At 32.4% G+C, this 22,787-nt stretch overlaps 1 protein-coding gene across 4 annotated transcripts in view; it reads left to right on the forward strand.

Annotated features, from left to right (window-relative positions):
* LOC149905637 (uncharacterized) overlaps positions 1 to 22,787 on the forward strand; it is a 349,280-nt gene that overhangs the window by 230,780 nt on the left and 95,713 nt on the right. For all 4 annotated transcript variants that reach the window (XM_090105232.1, XM_090105230.1, XM_090105233.1 and 1 more), the window contains exon 4: positions 3,271 to 3,407. In XM_090105232.1, coding sequence (XP_089961358.1) covers positions 3,271 to 3,407 — 137 coding nt within the window. The remainder of the gene's footprint in view (positions 1 to 3,270; positions 3,408 to 22,787) is intronic.

Here is a 22,787-nt window from a genome sequence, read left to right on the forward strand (position 1 = left end):
AGGCTATGAGCAACTGCAATATTTTTATAGTAGGTAATATTCGAATACATTAAGAATAAAAAAGATGTTTTTTCATCTTACTGCATCCTGCATACTTCATAAAATACTTAGTCACACTAAAACACATCATGTTTGTTAAACTAAAAAAAAACAATAAATGAAAGCGCCCTGTATAAACATTTAACCTCGAGAATCGAGATACAAGAATACCACAATTAAAATGCACGTCTTGCAGCTGAAAGCAACTTCTCATCTCATGTTTCATAGACTTTTTAAGTAAATTAACAAACTAAACGGAGCGAACTGTGTTTTGTAGATACAAATCTTTTATCCTGTCTTAAAATATCCCGCCGCTGTGAAAAGGGAATTTCAAAGACGGTAGCTTTTAATTAATAATTTAAATTTGATTTTAGATTAATTAATTTTTAACGAAACACACTATGAAACTGATCTATAAGTATGTGGATTAAAATTCATGAAAATATAACAACTTACTAGTTATACTGAAATCCTAAATATTTTGTAGTCAGTCATAAAATTTTAATACGCAACATAAGAACTGATATAGGTATGTGAAGAATGTACTGAACTTTGAGAGAGTTTTGTTTTTACCTAATTAATAATTACTCATTCAAACATACTAACAAGTGTACTGAAATACTAGATACTGCTACATAGTAGAACTACGCTGCACTTCCATAACTAAAAAAATCATTGAACTACAAATATTTATGAACGCGAAAGTCCATCGACATAAATAAACATACCTCTAAATCCTCTCAAACTGCATTTATTTTTTAAGCTCATTTATTTCTGGAAACTTCCGTGCGTTAGAGGATTTGTGGAAATGACGTAGATTTTAGCTTGACGAGATTCCGTCTGTGGTGAAAGGTAGAATCATTTTTCGTTGTTATTTTTATAAATGTTGACAGCCTGACAAAATGATAATTATAATTAATATTAAAAAATGATTTATAAAATAAGATATTGTAAAATATGGCTCGTACTATAATTGTTATTAAAAAGGCTAAAACTTCATCCTATTTAGTTTCATCATCATCATCATCATCAGCCCATAAACGTTCCCTCTGCTGTACTATGCTTAGTTGAAACTTATATAATATCGTACCTATAAACATAGAGCAATATAAAACCTCATTATTCCAACAACTACGGTAAGAAAAACCGTATTTTTATTTAAATAGGTTTAAATTATCTCCCGGACATTACTCAGCGGTTTCATTAAGAGAGTAAATCTTCCAAGTCCCGCGGACCAAATGAACTGCAACCAAGATACGGCCAAGACTAATTTTCAATTAAAACTTCATCAAACTTTAAGCTGGAAACTTCATGGTGTCCCAAGCTAAGGTTTTGGATAAGACGTTGGTTTAAAAGGTGGCATTTTATAAGACCGTAAAGTTTTTACGCTTTCAAGCTAAGCTGACTAGTTTTAGATGAATTATGATGCATAGAAAGATGGAAATATGGAATGTAATATAGACTTCTTAATGACATAAAAATGAAACATAAAGCCGTTGAAATTGGGGATGACAATTTAATTTAAAATAAGAAACAGCTCTCACGCCACGCACATCAAGTTAGATGTGCCGCGGGCGAAATCTAGGAAGCACTGTCATTGCAATATAAACTACAGGATTTATGAGAACACCTATTCTTTATTTGTACTATGAGAAACTGCTCGTTCACAGAAAAAAAACTGAAAAGATTAGAATAAATAACATTTTTGAGATGCCTCTTTAGCTTTACTCTTAATGTAGAGAGATTAATTTCTGTATATCATCCGATTATGATATCGAAGCTATATAAAACTATTACCATAAATTATACATAAAGTTTGCAACTTAAACCAAAGCAGTGATAAAATCTCAGCAAGGTACAGGTACGCGTTTACCAAACCCAGGCTCCGTTAATGTTTATTTTGCCATTAATTAAGGACATTAAACGGGATGATAATTGTACAGTTAATGGTTGTTAACTTAATATTTGGGATTACGCTTTCTACGTTTCATTTTGTGTTGTTTCTGTGAGACTTGAATCTTGTTATTTCTTTTATAAGCTTTTGGATGACGACAAATTATTAAATGTACCTACTAAACAAGTAATAATTAGGTATAATATCGTTAACTACCTCTTCCAATTCCTAAATATATCTCTTCCAATACAAAATTTAATTGTTATTGATACTTGCTTGGTAACTGGACCTCTATAATATTAATGATTGTGCAGTAACTGCATAATACAAAATATCCATAAACATCCTGCGCTACTACTCTCTACTTCAATTTTATAGCTATCAAACCAATATATAATAATAATATTATATAACTAGCAAACCCGGCGAACTCCGTTTCGCCACCAGAGACACCTTTTCTTTGCTATAAACCTCACGGAGCCCGAGACCTTTCCAACGAATGCAAAACCGTGGAAATCGGTTCGTGCTTTCTGGAGTTACAGCATCAGGCAGGAAAACCCGACTTTTTTTATATAGTAGATTACTATTTCACGTGATATTTTACAGTAAGTTAGTTAATACCGATTACATCTATAAAAAGCCTCTTTCCTAAAAACTGCGATTTGCTCTGATCTGTCTTCTCCACATAAATGATTGAATATAAACTGCGTACACTTACACACTCGATGTGTTGCGTTGATCAAACGCCGACACGTGTCGCGACAGTGTCGATGTTGCTAGTGCGACGTTTGCAAAATTGGATTTTTATCGGATCGCGACATAACATGCCAGTACCATACTGTTCAGATGCTGTAGCCTGTAGTACCTAGTATTTGAATACGATGCAAGTGTTTGATTTAACAAATTGGTGGTGAAGTTGTTTTATGCATACATACACTAATGATTGTATTTAACTCAAAGTAATTGTTATGTTTTACAAGAATGTGGTAGTAATTTAATATTTAACAATTTTGTCCTTGTTTAAACAAGAATTTGATTAAAAGGTGTTGTTTTTCTTCATATAGATACATTGTTATGGTTAGAGTCACCTCTTTCTCAGTGACTATCGAACTTTTTTTTAATCGTAAATTATTCTGTATTATTTATTTTCTTAATGTACAATACTCACATAACGTTAACGTCTAAGGTATTTTTTGTTGACTTGTGATATTATGATGTCGTATTGTTTAATAAATAGATTATTTCTGTTATCGTATGTGCGATATTGTAGGTACTAAGAGGGTAATCTATATTACATTATGTCAAATATTATACTAATAATACGATGATTTTTCCAGCGCGAGGGTGCTGCGCGCAACGATGCGGAGCGTGAGCGTCGCGCGCGCGGCGACTGGGAGGCGCGGGCGCGCGCCGCTGAAGCGGACGCGGCGCGACTCGCCGGCAAGCTGCACGCCGCGCAACGGGAGATTGTCAGGTGAGTGTGGATGCGGCTTAATGTTGTTTGGAGACGAGTGTGTGGATGCGGCTTTATAATTGTTTTGTAACTCTGTATCAATAATTCATATTAGGTACTTCTAAAATGTTCAACCTAAGATGTTTTGAAGATATATCCATTGAAAAAGTGAAAATGTCTAATACGAAGCCTAGAATGATATTACCCACATAACTAGGCCATAATGTTGGTAGGTACTCTTTATAATAGTAAAATAGAACCTTCGCACAAAAGCTAGTCAGAAAGCTGTTATTATGAAATGCGTGCCTAACCTAAATTAGGTATTCCCTTTGTTGATACTAGCTTTTGAGTTTTTCTCGGTAAAGAGGTTCCCAGGACAGACTGATGAAACCTGTGATCATAGAGTCAGCCTGAAGCGATTCAGGAGTAGGTCATAGAATCTATTTATAGTACCTACATGTGGAAGCTACATAAACCGCGGCTTCGCCAATAAGCAAATAATAGCAATTATATTATAATAGGAATCGGAAATAATAATTATCAAAGAAAAACTCACATAGTTCCCGTTCCTGTGGGATTTCCGGGATAAAAAGTAGCCTATGTCTTATTCTGGGTCGTCAACACAAGTTATAAAAATGATCTTATTTTATTTGAATTAATATTTCAAATCAAATCTATAATTTATCTCATTAATTTTAGTTAATTATAAACTGAATTGAACAGCAAAATTTTGTGCTGAATTGATATAACTTATAATGATATTGTATTAATAAGCCTGTGCAATTTGATCTATTTTCGCATATAATCCATCATATAATTAACTCCTGCATCATTTGTACGAACTTTTACATTTCCGCAAAACCTACCTTTTAGCAGTAACTTTAGACAATGCAAGGGTCATTGCACTTTTGAATAACCCTCCACCTAACACAAAGAACTAAAGAGTGCTCACATTTTACTTGTAGTGGTAATTTTTTGCTGTCTGTACATTGAGTAGCCAATTTTATACTTGAAAGTTATGGACGTGTAGTTACAAAGATGGCGTTTTCATGTATGGGCAATTATGCGTCAATTTTGGAGATTTTAACACGAAACTGTATATATTTTGTGATATTATATTGTAAATATATTTTAACAATGATTTATGGGCGTGGGTTTATATTATTTTTGAATAGAGTTATGCACTTATGACCTGGTTTAAAATACATCTCGACAGGTGCTCAGCATCTTTGTCTAAGTACATACCTATATCAATACGATATTCAAAATCAATTTGAAATGCGAATATGCTATGCAATTTATTATTATAAAATTCTACTCTTTCTGACATACTTTTGCGTTACAACCCTGCAACTAAGTTTTATTCTTACACATCGCATACAATGCAGTTTCTAAGACGTTCTCCTTAAAATTCGTATTAAGTGATAAGATATAGGACACGAGGATAAAACTGAGCTAGGGTCATTGAACCGTGTGATCAGCATTGTCCTGACGAGCGTCCTTGGTGACGTCACAGGAGTGGGGGCACTGACTTGGTATCAGGTGATCTAGTTTTACGAGGCTCTTGAATGTTGGATAATAAAAATATAATAGGTACATTGAAGAAAGGTTGTTAAATAAGTCAGTCGTAGTAGTGGCTAGAATAAGTACAAGCTATGAACATAAATGCTTTAAAATATAAAAAAGGGCTAATAGTGATATCCCCATAAATGCCTTCCCCTTTTTGAAGTGAAACACAACATACCTAGTCACTGTATTAAAATATGCACAATTACATCAAGGAAAAAGTAACAAATTCGCCAGAAAACGAAAGCCAACATTCCAAATTCAAACTCAATATTAATTCCATCGATTCCAAATACTTTCCCGCGATAATTAACGAACTTGCGTTCCATTATCAAATTTACGGTTCCCGCGTAATCGGCTTGATATCATTGGTTCGATTTCAGATAAGCGTCCGATTGGCCGATGGGTAACTGTTCGAAATTTGAACTCCCATGGATTTAACCGTTATAGATTTGACCCAATTCTCAAGGGTCTAAGAGATTTTTCCCTTGAAATTTATGGTGATTCGTCACTGAGTGGGCTAAGGGCACTCCATCAAGTAGTTTTAAGTTGGTTGGAACGACTTTGCTTTCTATGTACCTATAGCTTATGCTGAGTGAGGTTCTTTTGAAATCTTTGTTATGTTATAGTAAAATACAGCTTAATTTAATGAAAAAGTTATGAGCATACTAAAAAGAGATTTATTGTACATTTAATTTATTATATGTAATTTAAGTTTAAAACATATCCCAAATATGATATGGCAATATGGCAGACTTTTGGCTCGAATTCAAGAAAAGTCACCTTAAAATGTGTACCAGTATTTTTACAAATGAACATTCCATGCACCCCTAAATAGTGATAATGTAAACTATAAATACAGTACAAGAAAACATTAAAGACACATAAAAATCTACATTAAACGCACGTAAAATGCGTCACAGATGCGCCCACTTCAAATAATATTAAATGATACAAGCATAGTCTAAAGCCCTCAGACTGAAACTGTTCAACCTTTTTCTATAAACTCCTTTGAACTTCAAACAACGGCGTACTTAATATAAATATTATCAGTGAACTGTGAATTGAAATGGAGTCTGTCAATCCGTTGGGAAGCGACATCTGGCGGGTTTTTCGTGAAAATAAATTCGTCAAAATATTTTATGGGTAAAGCGATTTTGCGGTCGGACAGATTTGGGATCTGTGTTTCGATTACTCTATGGTGTTTTTAACACAACAATATCACTGCACATAACAATACAAACATATATATCTGAATGAAGATTGAAGCCTTCATACGAGGATGTAATTCTTCTGAGGTAATTTCAATCTGCTACGTTTCAAGTTGGCAAGTCATGCACGAGATCGAGATAGAATAAAGATCTTCAAAAGTACGACTTCATCTCAAGCAAAACATAAAATTGTTTAGAAATCACAAGCTTCGAAAACAGAAAAACCCATAAGATAAAAAAAATTGTGAATTTTATTTTTCGATTGATACCTTTTTTTATAAATATTCTCAATGCTAATTATTATCGATTAAACTGTTTACCCAGTTCAACGACCGCGACCACAGTTCCTACGCCATAAACAAAAATGCGTAATCAGTACGCGGATCACGTACAGTGCGGTAGGCCCGGGTTCGGTTCCCTGGGGAACTCCCTTGTAACGCGATGATAAAGTGTTCCTTTTATCGTATCTTGTGTTTTTTATTAGTGCCGTGTTTTGAGTAATTGTGTGGAGATTTTTGTTTGTTTGTCTCGGTTTGATTTGATATGGATGCTATACTATAACTTGATAAGTGAAGATTCGGGAATGATGCGTTTAAGTTCTCTTTTACAATCGCGGTTTTCTTTAAATGATCAGTATTCTGTGCTTTGTCTAAGCTTCTTGATTGAACCTGTGATACTTAGTTCAATGCTCGCTAGTTTACTATTGTATCAAGTCAATCATGATTGTAATTTATATGGTTTTTAGTGTGATCTTTTTCTTCTTTTATATTGTAGTAATCATTATAGTTTATTGGAACCCAAATATAGACTACATAAATATTACCATTCATTGGTCCATCATTTTTCATCACTGCTTAAACAATCTTTAAAACCTGGTATCAATGTCGAACTACAATATTCCTTATCGATTCACTCCTACAAATCCCATTGTCTTAACCATAAACCTATCACAGGAAAACATGCACTATTGCTATTAGAATAGGAGCTACAATTAAATTCTTTAGAATAAGAATAAGAATAAGAATAAGAATAAGAATAATTTATTTCGCCAAAAGCCAACAACAGATATAATGAAAAGAACAAGGAATACAAAAAACACAGAAAAGGACAAAAGTGTGGCAGACCTTTAGCAAAAAGGGGACCAACTCAGTATTAAGCTGTGCCTTCAACAGCACAGCACTGATTTTCAGTGGCCCCCAATGTTTGAAGTACAGCTACAGACCGAAGTATAGAGGGATAGAAATTATATTAATAAAATAAACAATATTACACGTTATAAATATTATACATATAAAAAGAAGGCATAGGAATGTACATATATACTAGAACATTAAGAAAATAGTAATAAATAATAACGAAAATAAAAAAATTAATAAACATACATACAGATAAATAGTCACAAAAGAGAGATGCTACATTCTACAGTAGGTTACGGTTGTTTTTTTAAAATAAAAGCAGCAACTTTATTTTTGAAGTTATTTACGCATGCCGGGTAATATTTATGTTTTACGATCGGGGGTGCGCCCAAAATAGACAAGTTAGGATTAGACCTGAATCCGAAGCTTAAGTTCATGGTTACTGAACCGATATTGGAAGGTATTTTTGTATTATGTTGGTTTATATTGCTTTGTTTTGATGGAGGTTTATGACGAGAACGTTATTGACATGTACTTTAATAGAATAAGAAGGATTGTATAACATTAGTGTAGCATATAAATATTAAATATTAAGAGTTTATAAAGAACAAGATATTTTTGTGTTCTTCATAACATAATTTTATAAAATTATTGCGGTCTACTTAAAAAAATCATCCAAACATATTTTATATATTATCTAAAATATTTAAACAGAAATAGACGTCATTCCAATACTCAAATGGACGTTCCTTCGCCTTGGCGTGATTGAAAAAAAAAATAAACAACTGTCAAGTTGACAGGATTCCATAGCGCTCCGTTCTACGCACTCAAGTAAAAATAATAAGACATCCGATACCTCCCCACTTCGACACCCTTAAGGGTGGAATATAATACTTGAAAATGAAAATTCACTTTGATTTCATGTCGGCGATAATTAAAAACCGAAACTGTTCGGTAATGAGGCGCTGGGAAGTTTCATCGGAAGGTATTAGAGCGCTTTCAGTTGAAAATAGCTTTTTTGTGGTAGCCATGTTGGATATTAGCACACTTTTCGTAAATTGCTTGGTTTATAGCAGTTTGATTTTTAATTGCATGTAATATGTTATTAAGAAGAGCAATTGTGAAGATTTATTATTGATTTTATTTGCAGATATATGGAAAATAACAAGCAATATTTATAATTTATATTGATCCTACTAATATTATAAATGCGAAAGTTTGTGAGGAGGTGTGTGTGTGTTTGTTACTCTTTCACGCAAATTCTACTGAACCGATTACAATGAAATTTAGCACACATATAGAGTGTAACTTGGATTAACACATAGGATAGGCTTTATCCCGGAAATCCCAAGAAAACGGGAACTAAGCGGGTTTTACTTTGAAAACGCGGGTGAAGCCGCGGGTGGAAATCTAGTAGTTTTTAAATTAACAAGATATTAAAAGACTTCTCTCTCTATCCTTACCATTGATTTTGGCTGTACACAATGTTTTAAATTTAAATTTGCATGGATTCCTAAAAACGTCTCATAAGTCGAATTAATTTTAATTGGACAATAAAATTAACTTGTTATTGCAATCCGATACGTCACAATAATGACGTCTCACCCTTAGCTGTTTTATTTGAAAACCGACGCTAAGATTTTGATTCCCCCTTGTTTTTATTTCGCTCCTTAAATTGACATCTCAAACCGTCATCTTGACGAGTACAGTGCCACAAACTTATCTGACCCGGTGGCAAAAACTGGAACTACGTGCCGCCATTTTGAAATGTCACATTTTCACAGACTTTTCATACGGAATATTTTGTTTATATAAAAGAAAGCGACATCAGTGACACTGTCACCGGGTCAGATAAGTTTGTGGCACTATAGGTACATCTTATACTATAGTTGTACCATAGAGTTATAATAATATTATAATATAGCTGAAAAGTTTGTTTGTTGGAACTAATCTCAGGAACTACTCCGATTTGAAAACTTATTTCGGTGTTAGATAGCCCATTTATCGAGGAAGGCTATAAGGTTATATTATCACGCTTAGACCAACAGGAGCGGCGCACTGCAGGTAAAACCGCAGGTAACATATTATACAGCGTCTAACTTTGTTAAAGCAATGCTCTATCATATTATAATAAGCAATGCTGATAATACTCGATATTTCGTACTCGTTAAAATAATAGTTTCGTTATACTGTAAATTTTTTTGAGCGGATAATTTAAACACTGTTATTTGGTCTATGGAGTCGTAGCAATAAACAATCGATTTATTTTTTAACCTGTTATCTATCTATTTACTATTATATACTGAGAGAGAGAATAAATGTCTTTAACTCAATTACTATTAATCAAACAATTCTATACAGTTGTTTGTAATTAGTTAATGTTTAAGTACTTTCAAATAATTTATTCTCAACAAATGGTACAAACGATCGTTTTATTTTCGTTCCCCTATTAGTCAGCATTTGTAGCTCTAAAGAGTTTTAATAATAGAATCTTTATTGTTGTTCATGGTTTATGGTTAACCTAATGACCAAAGATAGAATAGATACAGATTACTGGTTTTATTACAGAAGTATACCAAGAGAGAAATACAATTTCAGTGAATAGAAAAATGTCACATAAGTACATTATTTTTGGTATTGCTAATCTATACTAATATTATAAAGCTGAAAAGTTTGTTTGTTTGTTTGTTTGTTTGAACGCGCTAATCTCGGGAACTACTGGTCCGATTTGAAAAATTCTTTCGGTGTTAGATAGCCCATTTATCAAGGAAGGTTATAGGCTATATATCATCACGCTACGACCAACAGTGGTGGAGCCACGGGGGTGAAACCGCGCGGAGCAGCTAGTGCTGTGATATATCGAATCTATATCTGTTTAGATATTCTGACAAAAAATAGTTAAACACCTAAACTTTCAGACTGAAAATAATTCGCTTCATTAAACTTTGTATAACAAAGAATATAGGTACCTATGTACATTATATTATAATAAATTTATTTCATGAATAGTTAATATTCTAGCTATAAGAACAGCATGAAAACTTCAGGACGTGTTTCCTATACCTACAAGGTAATTATTCAGTGTGTCTGATGGGAACGCGCCTTTGTTACGACACACCGCTTCTAACGAGTGTGCGTTGTGTGCTTACCTTTATAAGTAATGACAAGACGTAGCGGTAATATCTCCTTTTTGTGGTAGTGTGTTACTGAACCTATGTTATAGTTGTATAGTTCCTTTGTTTTAAGAAATATCCTGCTGAAATACAAATTGCAATCAAACTTTAGACCGTTTATAAAAACTCAAATGAGGGAAATTAACACAGTTTATAATATATTTAACTTTCCTTCTATAAATATTATGAACTAGCTTCCGCCCGCGACTCCGTCCGCGCGGATGTCGGTCTTCGCGTGGATGGTTTATTTCTCCATTTTGAGTAACTCTGACATACACACATCTTATAAATATCTATTGGACCCAAATACGGCTAGGCCTATAATAATACGCAACGTGTGTTCGCGGTTCTACAGAACAACGTCTATAATTAATAAAACTGAAAAATTAAGATTAATTTTTTTCTACGTATTTTTCCAGGATAAAAAGTATCCTATTTTACGCCCAGGATAATAAGGTATAATTATACCAATTTTCATCGAAATCGAACCGTTAGTTTTCACGTGATGCCTTCACATACAGACAGCCAGACAGACAGACAGACAGACAGACAAAAATTTTTTTAATCACATATTTGGGTTTGGTATCGATCCAGTAACACCCCCTGGTATTTATTTTTTCAATATTTTCAATGTACAGAATTGACCCATCTACAGATTTATTATATGTATAGATTAAAAAAAAAATATGTAAAAGTAACAATATCTATGAATGGTTCGAACTGCAATAGGATCAAATATACAGGATATATTATGTAGAGGACAGGATATATGTAGGATATAGGTAGAGACAGAAAAAGAATACTAAACAATTCTATTAAATTCCTAGACGTAGGTATTGAAATTGCAAGCAAACACATCAAGACGGACAAAGAAATCGACTAGGTACAAAAAGTAGCAATTTCTTTATGTTTCCGTAAATGCAGTGCATTTTTCCAAAATAAACAGAGCGAGGTAAAGGTCTTTAGAACGTTTTAAAGAGCAATAAAAATTCATTGAAACATATTGAAAGTTTCATTAGTGTCCGCGGGGCTTTAAAATGTTAAGTTTTATGTCCCACGTGCGTGGGGTGACCATTTGTTTGGTGTTTTAGGTTTTATTTTTATTTTTTGTCATATGTTGTGCAAGTGGCACATTGTTAACAATCACGAATACAGATTATATGTGTGCATTTTTAATACTTGGTGTTATTTTTTAAGAAATATAGTTTAGGTTTATTTCTAATCAATGTAATTTACATATTTAACGATGAAGTAAATGCGTTCCAATATTATTATCAATTCTTACCATCTACTTGATTACACATCTAATTTACAATCATCGTAACGATTTAGCCATTCAGTCCAAAACTGTTTATCGCGAACTGTACCAAAAAAACAAAAAATCTGTAAAAAACCAAAACGAATGGATACCCCCATCATAATGGGGCTAGCTTCAAATAGCTGCAGGCAAGAGCACCTATGGGTGCATTAACTCTGTACATATCGTTGTTTCTTTCACTTTTTAACCTGTACAGGAAGATCTTAATGTACCCATTATTTTTTTGTTTTGAGAGTATATTGATATCTATCAAGGGATAATGTTAATTCATTATTTATAGTAAATGGTAGTGGAGTGCTGCACAATTACTAACATAACCACATAGCCATATATTAAGCAGATAAATATATTTTTGAAGTGAAAACTTCTTTAGCGGCGTTGGGTATAAAATCTTAAACTCGTGTCAGGACACGTGGCCTGGTCGAAAAAGCGTAAGACGGATTTTTTTTTTAGCCCTTATATTCCATGCGTAAGACGGATACCATTCCAAAATATCAAACATGCTGAACGTTAATAATCAAGTTTTCACTTCTGCCGGCACTCCCGGAGTGCATTGATCTCCATTGATAAAAAAAGACGGGTCTTTTTTTTATCAATGGAGATCAATCGTTTCTTCCAATTATTCTAAGGAGTAGAATCTGATAACTGCGCTACTTATTTTTAACCCAGCACTTGCCTAATTTTGGTATATTATATGTTTATTGCAATCGCATCCTACAAGAATAACAGCAATAAATACAAAAAAAAATCCTAAGGTCTTATCTAAACAAGAAAATCCCCCATACATGTAAAAGTCAAAGTACATACTTCGACCTTTATTTATCATAACAAATTTTTACCTGATACATTATTGCACGCCTCATAAGCGAAGCGTTGAGGTGGGTACTACTGACACTTCGCGCAAAACATCTGATTTTTCAAACTTAAAATGTCTTTATGTATCATACATTGCACTTGTAAGATAATACATACACACACATATTAAGAAAAAACACTATTTTTAACGTTCATGATATTTTTGATGTCATTTTTGTTATTTAAACTAGTTAAAAAACAGTTTAAAAAAGTTCTGCCTTGGACGTCCGTGTGTCTGTATGTGCGGATTCTTTTTCTTGTTAACACGATAGCGACCGAAATACTTTACTAATCGAGTCTTTTTTTTTCTCTTACGCTTGAGTATGCTCAGGAATAGAACCCTTTCATTTTTCAGGGTCTGATTCGATGTGGTTTAATTGTTATTAAATAAACAAAAATAATAATTAATAAATATTTATTAAAAAAAATCATGAGGCGTGCACTTTTGGATTTTCCAAATTTTTTGTAATATTTTAACAAAATCTCTGTCCCATCCAAAATGGCGCTAGAAACGTTAATTATCCAACGCGAAGGTGGGTACAAAACAAACGCTTTATTCAAACAAGTGATTTATGTAATTTGAGGGTAAATCTGTATTACTGTAAAATTACATTGTATGCAAATGCTGCTCCCCTGCATTTGAATTTAGGGTTTATTTATCTTGGTTCTAAAGCGAATAGTCGTTTTTATGGAGTTTTGGGGTAGTTTTAAATTATAGTTAACCAAAAGAACACTAAAACAAACTAGTTAGGTTTTCTGAAATATAAAAAATTTTCTACTTGAAATGTGACCCTAAGCTAACACATCTTTAAGGAAAAAACGTCACTTATCACTTTTAAATGTGTGAAAAACGCTAGACTTTATCTGAGTAATAATATTATATTCTTATGGACAATACACAAATACCTGTACTTGCCGTCTAGATAAATTATTTTTATATCAAAGTAGTTACCTATATTTTCAACACTGCATTTAAGTAGTTATAAATATTCTTCTTGATTGCCTTCTCTCGACTGAATTTTAAAGATTATCCCTAAAGTGCGATTAGAAAGACTAATAGCTGATTATTCACCACAAAAAAACTTTTCACCAAAAACTAAAGAAAGTACAATTTTATAAACCTTGAACCTTGCGAGGGTCAGGCGCGATCGATACAGCAGTCGGGAGCGGAATACTGATGCATCGGTTTCACTGAACCTCCTTGTCTGTGGCATTTTGTTTATGGTATAAAAGTATTGTTGTTTATGACTAATTGTGATAGTATACAGAATATTGAGTACCTATTTGAATGTATGGGTAAAATAATACGTGTAGAAATGAATAATGTTTTATTCGTCTCATAATTTATAGCGACCTTTTGAGGACTTGCAAATTGCAATAAAGGATACTCACGGGCCCGACCATAGTATTAATTTTAAACAAAATCTTCAGTTTACGTAAAATATAGCAATTAACAAAACTATACCTTTAACACGTAAACTTATTTACTAAATAGGTCTTATTTGTAAGGTAATAATGGAAATTAAAACCAAACTATACTAACAGGGGCAACATAAATAATAGGAATATAATAGAATAGACAATTAACGTACCTATTGTCCTCATTTCGATTACATCCATAAGTGATTAAGAAGGTTATAGAGATGTCACAACTATCCTCATCTCAAGTGATCTTAATCTAATGGAATCGACTAATTATCTTCCTTCTTATCCCTCCTAATAAGACAACATAAGATGAAACACTTATTACGGCCTCTTAAACTTGATGAAAATTCTTTTTCGGATGGTCGATATTAAAGTAAGCATGTAACTGCCAAAAATTTCATTTCCAAAATGATGTAATGCAATACTCTAAGTAGCTACATAAAAATAGATCACTGAGCCACTTTCCAGTGAATACGAGCTATCCGTGCGCACTCGAAGAACATTTTCAATTTGCTTCAGACCTTTTAAATAATTTTTAAAACTTGAACAACTAAAGCATGGAATTTGTGCCACTAGGAGAGAATAAGCTTGCAGAAATTTCAAAGAGTTCGCAGTCACAATTTTCATATTCTCGGAAAGGAATATCTGGCTGAGTGACGGACGTGCTTGAAGAGCACTGCAATCTTCACTCCCTCTGTGTTATGCGAGCCTGGTACTTTGCTGGGATAATTTTTACTGTCTTTGCAGTTTTGTACCTTTTTTTAAACGTTGTTTTCAGTTGTTTTCAGGTCAACATTTTATTCCTTCCTACGCTTTTGATTTTTTATATGTTTTTAGTAGTTAGTACCAAGGAATAAAATAACAATAATTAAATAACGTAAAAGGTTAACGTCTAAACTGCTGTATTTTGACTATGCTTTTGGAAGTAAATTAAGTGTTTTATAAGTACCATAAAAATGGCTGTTCGCTTCGGATAAACCGGAATAAATCCTGAAGTAAAGCGTATGGTAATTCAATAATAATGTATCTTTTTGAATAAAATCTAAAAACATTAAAGACATAAAAATCAAATCTATCTTTACAGCTGTATTGAACAATGAACATGCAGTAAAACACTTAAACATTCACTACAAGGAATGCATGAATTGGATTTCATATCCACAATATAAAGCCGATTCCAATCTCAGCCTCAAAAGGCTGTGAAACCGCTTACAATATCCTAATACCTCCTCAAATACCCTGTTGAGGCAGACTGAAAGCCTTCGAGAGCTTAGGAAACGTAGCTATAGAGAATTCTCATTATTTTGGGATTTGCCAACGATAAAAGTGAACGCAATTAAAATGAATTCAATGCAACAATTATATCTAGTTCAATGTTAAATGACTTTGTTTTCATAGTAAAAATATTATGGTAGTAAAGAGTGACTTTATTTATGTTAGCTATATTTTTCACAGTATCATTGTTCACAATTTTTTTTTTTGTTCATAGACAGCGTTAAGAATATCTAAAACTACTATAACTCTCAGTGGCTAAGGGACCATATTTAACAAAAGAAAGGTAATTTACTTAGAATTTGGAATGATAAGTGGACATATTTAAATTATTATCATCACACAAAGATCAACATGAATATAATTTTCTTTGAAATTTTTAGATGTAAATTTTCTCAAAATTAAAATTCAACGAAAAACGTTTCTTAAAGGAATAACTGGGAAAATAATGAGGAGCAAGAATGTGGTACGAATATAAGAATGGAGGTAAAAAATACTACAACGGGGTTTCCCTGTTACGTGACATTCGTCGAATAGTTTTTCTTTTTATGATTCGTGTGCGGGCTTTTTAGTTGCATATTGACGTTTAGAAATGTGACAGTCTAGAAAAATAAATTTATGAGAAATAGAGAGATCTACTTTGAGTTTTTTTTTTTTAATAAATATTTAACGTAGAGATATTACGTTTCAGTCATAATTAAACTTTAGTTACTGTGAAACTTGTAAAGTTCTGTCGTTCAACGTTCAAATAAATATGTTCTAAGTTTAGAAGAAACACAATACATTTGTGCTTCATTTTGATGAACATTTCCAAACAAAAACACCTATAGCATTAGAAGCATTTCAAATACAAATATCACAAAAACACTCTCAACATCAAGTAATCTGTCAAGAAGCCAGAAAAAAGAAAATAAGAAGAGACAAATCTTCAAATGCACCCTCAGAATATCAAGGTGCATTTCCTGAGAGATGTATGATTTTAATAATCGCCAAGATTACGGAGGGCCGTCCCTCCGGGCTGCGCAATCGTCTCAGCTATTTCATTTGGGAGGGCCCTTGATGTATGCTCGAGATTCGTTGAGCAATTTCTTTTATTCTATTGTCCGATCTTCATGTAAACAAGATTGGATTTAGGGCTGATTTACGTATTGTAATGTATTACTATGTATAAGTGTTTCAATAAACAAATGTTAAATCAGGATCCAACATAGAAACAATCTGTTAAACAAAATAAACAATTTAGAACATACACAATACACATTTAAAATAGACTTATAAAATACCGTAAAACCGTAAAACAGAAAATTTTTCAATGAAAATAAATAATTATATTACTTATAGTAAACGTTGACAAACAAGAAAATTAAAGTTCCAATTATCAGATATTATGATGGATACTTACGAATTTCGTGTTATTACGCTGCTCTACAAACATATTAATTACACAAATAAACAAATCACATATAATAGACGAACGGAACGTAGTCATTTTAATAATTGTCACTCAAACGTCAGCTGTCATCTTTCAAAATGGCGCGCAAGATGGCGCCTTGGCGCGACGTTATTACTTATTAGTTGCAAGTGGCAAATGGCGCAGCGGTTTCTTAATTAACGAAACTGTACAGTGTAATCTTAAACGGTTGATGGGAGATTAATTTTCTATTGTTGAGATGTGTTAGAAAATTATTAAATATCTACTATTAGAAAACACTATATTGTAGAAACACAAACTATATTTACACCAAGAATTTATTTACGCCTAATGAGCGGTGAATATCAGTTGAATACTGAAAAGTGAATTCGGATAATTGAATATAATAGTTATAACAATAATTATAGATTTAGGGTTAGTAATTAATACGTGGTTGGTTTAGATAACGCGTGATGACTGGGCTTCATAGTTTATTGGTGCATTTAATAGTCAGATAACTGTTTCGATGTTTTTGTGAACAATGATAATAAGATATTTATGGTCACGTTATAATGTTATATTTATTATTATGTGGTATTAAATTATTAATTTGATGAAAGTAATTTTATGACTAATGTCAAAGAAACGTTATTTTTTGATTGGCACATCTACTAGAAAAGAAATAAAGAAAATACTTTTTTTTGCATTTTATATCTATTAAACAGACATCAATGAAAGTTGTGGATATAAAATAGAGCTAACGTCTATTCTTTTTACAGCTTAGTAGATTAATATTAACAATACAATAATTAGATTATAAAATGGCCGACAGACGAGCAAATCTAGCAACGTCTATTTCATAAACAGATAGGTACCTACCTATTCTCTAGCGACAGAGATTTGTCTGAGATGAGCTTCAAGCCATCTTCAAATTAAGTCTATAACTTTCAGGTATACCTACACTTTAGTATAGTGTATCTCCTTCATTTTCGACTTATAATATAATTGGAACACTTGGTATATTTGTTTAAATTTGAGATATTATCTCACGATAAAAACAATTATCCGGAAATTTAAAAAAAGATATTTGGTTTGACCATATGGCATATAGAATCATAATGATGAAGGTTTTACTATTCTTGCAATAAGTGGAAAAAAATGTTTGATGAGTTATAAGTTTCTGATTGTTCTATTATAATTCTTTCACGTAAACAAAAAGGCAAAGTATGTTCATAGAATCACTATTTCCTAAAACCGACTTCGAGTCCACAGGAGGTATTGCGTGAAATGTTGACTGTTTTTCCCGATTATTATTATAATATGCTACGGTATTTGTATTTGAATGTGTGATAATCACGCAAAAATTGCATTTATTTATTTTTTATCAATATTATTCTGTTAAACCTTCAATTATAAAAGTACAACACACTGTAAACAAAAGAGTGGAGATAATTCACAACAAACTATTTATTTTATCAGATAGGTCTTCTATAAATCCTGAAAGAAGAATCTAGTAGGTAATTGTTATGCTTATGAAGAAATTAATTCCTTGTTCATTTTTGAATTGTAGTTTAGATTGAAATGTACATAATCCATTACAGTTGTTAATCTTTGTGATATTCTCTACTTTGTGGTTTATAAATTAATCTCAAATTCGAGATCGGTAGTACGATACTAACGTGCTTATGAATTTATATTGATGAAAAATCACCGATATAAAAATAATCAAAAGCACATCGGTGAAAAATATTGTTTCCCATCTAACCAATTAATCTGTCTCTCTGTATGTCCGTTAATGTAATGAAAAAAGCGACAAAGGCAGATTAGTTGGACGCCTAGCCTCGGGGCACATGCGATATTACGAATTCCATCATTTATCCCCAGCCACTCGTTCAATTAGTCAATTTTTGTATGCTAACACTGGAATAAATTAGAATTATTTATTTAATACAAGCTTATCATTCTGTTTAGAAATATAACCAGGTTGACAATAAATTAATAATATTTTTAAATATCATGTAAACAATTGATGAAAACTCGCCCTATTCCCACGTTATTATTTATTTACATATTTATTTTAATTAGTATGGTAAAACGGAATTCGTGAAAGACATCTAACTTTTTAAACTATCTAAAACTATCTACTTATATTAAAAGTTTGACTTCACACTACCCCTGATATTACTTTTTCTTTTAATAAAATGGTATTACCATATTACAAGGAAGCATCTAGTCGTATTTTTTAATATAGAAATTGTTTTCAAATTTTTGGTAAGCACAGCTTTAACTATTTACCCATTTGATAACACAAACATTGAAATTAAATTCTTTATATTCTTATCCTATCATGAGTCCTACAGTACAATGCTATACAGAACTAACTAGAAAAAAGCCTCTAAAAACTTTAAAGCCTTGCATGTCCAGCCACAGAGTTAAGGATTAATCAGAGCAGACTTCACATGAGCGATAGCAGTCTATAGCCAGCTATAACTCTATGTCCGTCGTCAGGTGTTCCAAACACTTATTCCTTTATGGGGCCCCGCCATATTTCAGCACCCCTGAAAAAGACCCCTTGATTTGCATCTGACAATCGTTCGAACGTAATAAAGCGCCCTCTGTCGGAATTATAGGAAATGCTAATAAATATTAAATTTTACGACAGTTCGCACGTGATGTTCGGTTTAAAAATTTTGCTGTAGTGCAGGCTATTTGTTTTTTGTAGTTTATGATTGAAAAATTTGAAGAATACCGATCTCGAGTCAACTTTGTGAATATTAATATTATTGAAATTCATTTAAAAACAAAATGTAAACACAAACTAATTTAGCATGTTTGGGTGCTAATTTAGTACTCTCATTATATTATTAGTCATTATTTTTAGTAGAGCTTCTTTTTTATCGGGAATACCTCAAATTTCACAATTCAGTCACTGAACCATGATAACTTTATGTTTATTTCAGCTTCTCCTACAAATCAGTCGAACTGATTTGACTCCAACCGAATAAAACATATATACATTTCTATACCTAATATTTTCACCGTTTACAGCACAGCAGTCATAATATTATTAACGTCTGTAAGGGACAATTGCTACAATAAGGGCCACACGCAGAGACCAATTGACCACTTAAACTATCAGCGAATGATCAGCCCTTTCCTTTAAGCTTCCCGTCTCAATTATGTAGTGATGTAAATAAATGGTATAATGATATGTGCAATCGATTGGGTATATCCTTATTCACACGCAAATAACTTTTGATTATGTTTAATAAGTATGTTCTATAACCAAAAGTATCGTTTGAAACATGTTTGAAACCCATGTTTTAACCATTCAATAATTTGGCATAACGTTTTGATTTTTACATGACGAAAAGTGCATACCATCACTACATAGTATAAAACAAAGTCGCTTTCCCTGTCCCTATGTCCCTTTGTACGCTTAAATCTTTGAAACTACGCAACGGATTTTGATGCGGTTTTTTTTAATAGATAGAGTGATTCAAGAGGATGGTTTATATGTATAATAACATCCATTAAATAGTGGAGAAGTACTGTTATTTTTGAGGTTTCTAATGTGATGTCGTAAAAAATTACATTTTTTCCGCTTACATTGCAAACGCAGGCTGAACCCTACGAGTTTTATCAAAATAATGTACTAAGTATTATACACATTGAAAAGGTCTACAGAAAAGTCCGCGATGGTATATGTCTATCTCTTATGGATAACCCGCAATAACTTTTTTTTGTCATTTACTTTTTACGACAAATAATGGCTAATTTTCGATGCGATTTTAACCAATACAGCATTAATCCTTAACCAATTAAATACCTTGAATACATTGTTCATATAATATAGATCAATATGGCCCTTTAGACCGTATGATATACGTGAATATTTTCGAAGATATTACAGATTTAAAATTGCGGGACGTAGCGTTTGCGGCGGTACCGGCCGGCCGCCCGGCTATCTATTTTATACCCGTGCGAAGCCGGAGCGGGCCGCTATGTTTTTATATACAACGTTCACAGTTTTTCTGTAGTGTATTTAGTATCAGCATTGCACCCGTGCGAAGCCGGGGCGGGTCGCTAGTATGATAATATAATAAAACATAATATGATTTGTGAATAATAAAGAAATAAGAAACTATGTATAATCAGATACTAGAATATAAAACAAAGCTTTCAAATTCCACACCCGAACAATCCGATCAAATAGATTGCACAAAACATTTCAAAGAGAAAAACAAAATGTCCGCTGTGTCCAAATAGTGTTTTAATATACACTGTTCAAGTCCTTCCACAAACAGGGGATAGCTCAAAGGCTTGACGCTCCGAATAGTCTAGTTTTTGTTAAATGTAATTTAAATTCACTGTTTTGTGGTACTGACAAACACGGGGATGTTTCGAGTATTGAAACGTAAAAGTTTTAATCCGTTTTGAAATACGAAAGAAAAAAGAGAAAGTGTTCATGAATTGAAAGCACGCTTTTTGACATTAAACATATAAATATCAAAGGATAAAGTAAATAAAGAATATTTGCGATAGCAATATATTATTTCCTATTTCCCACATAATTATGAGATGCAAATATACCTCACAAAAGAACCTGCAAAGCAATTTGAATACTCGAATACATACACACATATGAATGCCATTATTTAAATAACAAAACTGCATTTAGCCACCCATTACCATTATTATTTACAAAATATAAAACTTTTTTGTATTTTTTCAGGTAAAAGAACAGCGCAATATCGAAAGGTTTGTTTTAATTGAGTAAGTTTTTTTCCGATTGGCAACGTATAAGAGGCACTTAAAACTTTCTGTGAGACTCCACGGACCAGACAGGTGCCTAAGGCGGGGAACTTTCGCAAAGATTCTGTTTATTGCATGCCTTTTACTTGTGAGATGCACATATAAGTTGTACGAAGTTTTATTCGGGCAATTAGAAGTTTGAGGGATTTTTCAATTGGTCGGGTTATCTGGTAAGTTGAGTAGCCATCCCTTTTCTTTTATTTAAAATTGAGTGAAAAAGAATGATTATGTATGAGAAAATTTTAGGTAAAGCGAAAGACGCGGTTTCGTATCCCGACACACGATCGATTTTTTTTTCTATTATTAAAAAAATCTCATTTATAATGCATTTATTTGCATGCTATAAAACTAAAATATATCAAATTATAATTTTTGCAAAAAAAAAATAACCCTTGTTTTAATTCCTGCTGTGGTTTTTTTAGTAAAGAGTCAAGTAAGCAATTAAAATGTATGATTAAAGTAAACATTGATTTTGTTTAAATAATAAAAATGCAAATGGACCGGGGAGTTACAAAGTATTTGCATATTGTTCGTACTTAAACGGCTTTAATTGTTAAATTGTTATTGTTTCGTTAATTGTTACGACTTCGGAAACTAAACTTTGGGGCAGTTTATTTTATTTTAAGATCCCTTTTGTTTCTTGGGAAATGTCGCTATTTAACGGAGAATTTAATTCCCATTTATTGTTCTGAAAAACGATACGTATAATTTTTAAATCGTAATAGAATTGAGTTAAAGCTAATAGTCAATATTTGGCGTAACTAAATTATAGTACACACTATACTAACATTATATTGTATTGTACACAGTTTGAAGCCCTCTATAACCTTAAAATTGTACCTCTGTTTATTCATGTATTTTGAAGAAATCAGAACATTTGTTTACTAACATGATTTGCTCGTCATCGCAACTCAGAATATTCCCTACGTTCCTCAAATTCAATTGGCCAGGATCTACAAACAGTCAATAACCTCCAAAATAAACTGTTTATATAATATCGAAATAAGATGCAGTGTGCAGCTTGTTACCATTTGCACCCTTCCCTTTGTTTGTGTAACTCACTAAAACGCACCCCTACTAATGAAAACCTGAGGGAAAATTCGGGAAAACTCATAATAATAGGGGTGCAATGGAGTGTACAGGATGTGGTATTTTCGAAAAATTCAGGAGTAATTTATAAAATTAAATTTTTATCACTCAGAGCAGCTTTTTTGTCAAT

Source organism: Colias eurytheme, chromosome 9 (genome assembly GCF_061535395.1).
Source record: "Colias eurytheme isolate Ceu_HAF_F1 chromosome 9, ilColEury1 Martin Lab GWU primary, whole genome shotgun sequence".
Taxonomy (NCBI): domain Eukaryota; kingdom Metazoa; phylum Arthropoda; class Insecta; order Lepidoptera; family Pieridae; genus Colias; species Colias eurytheme.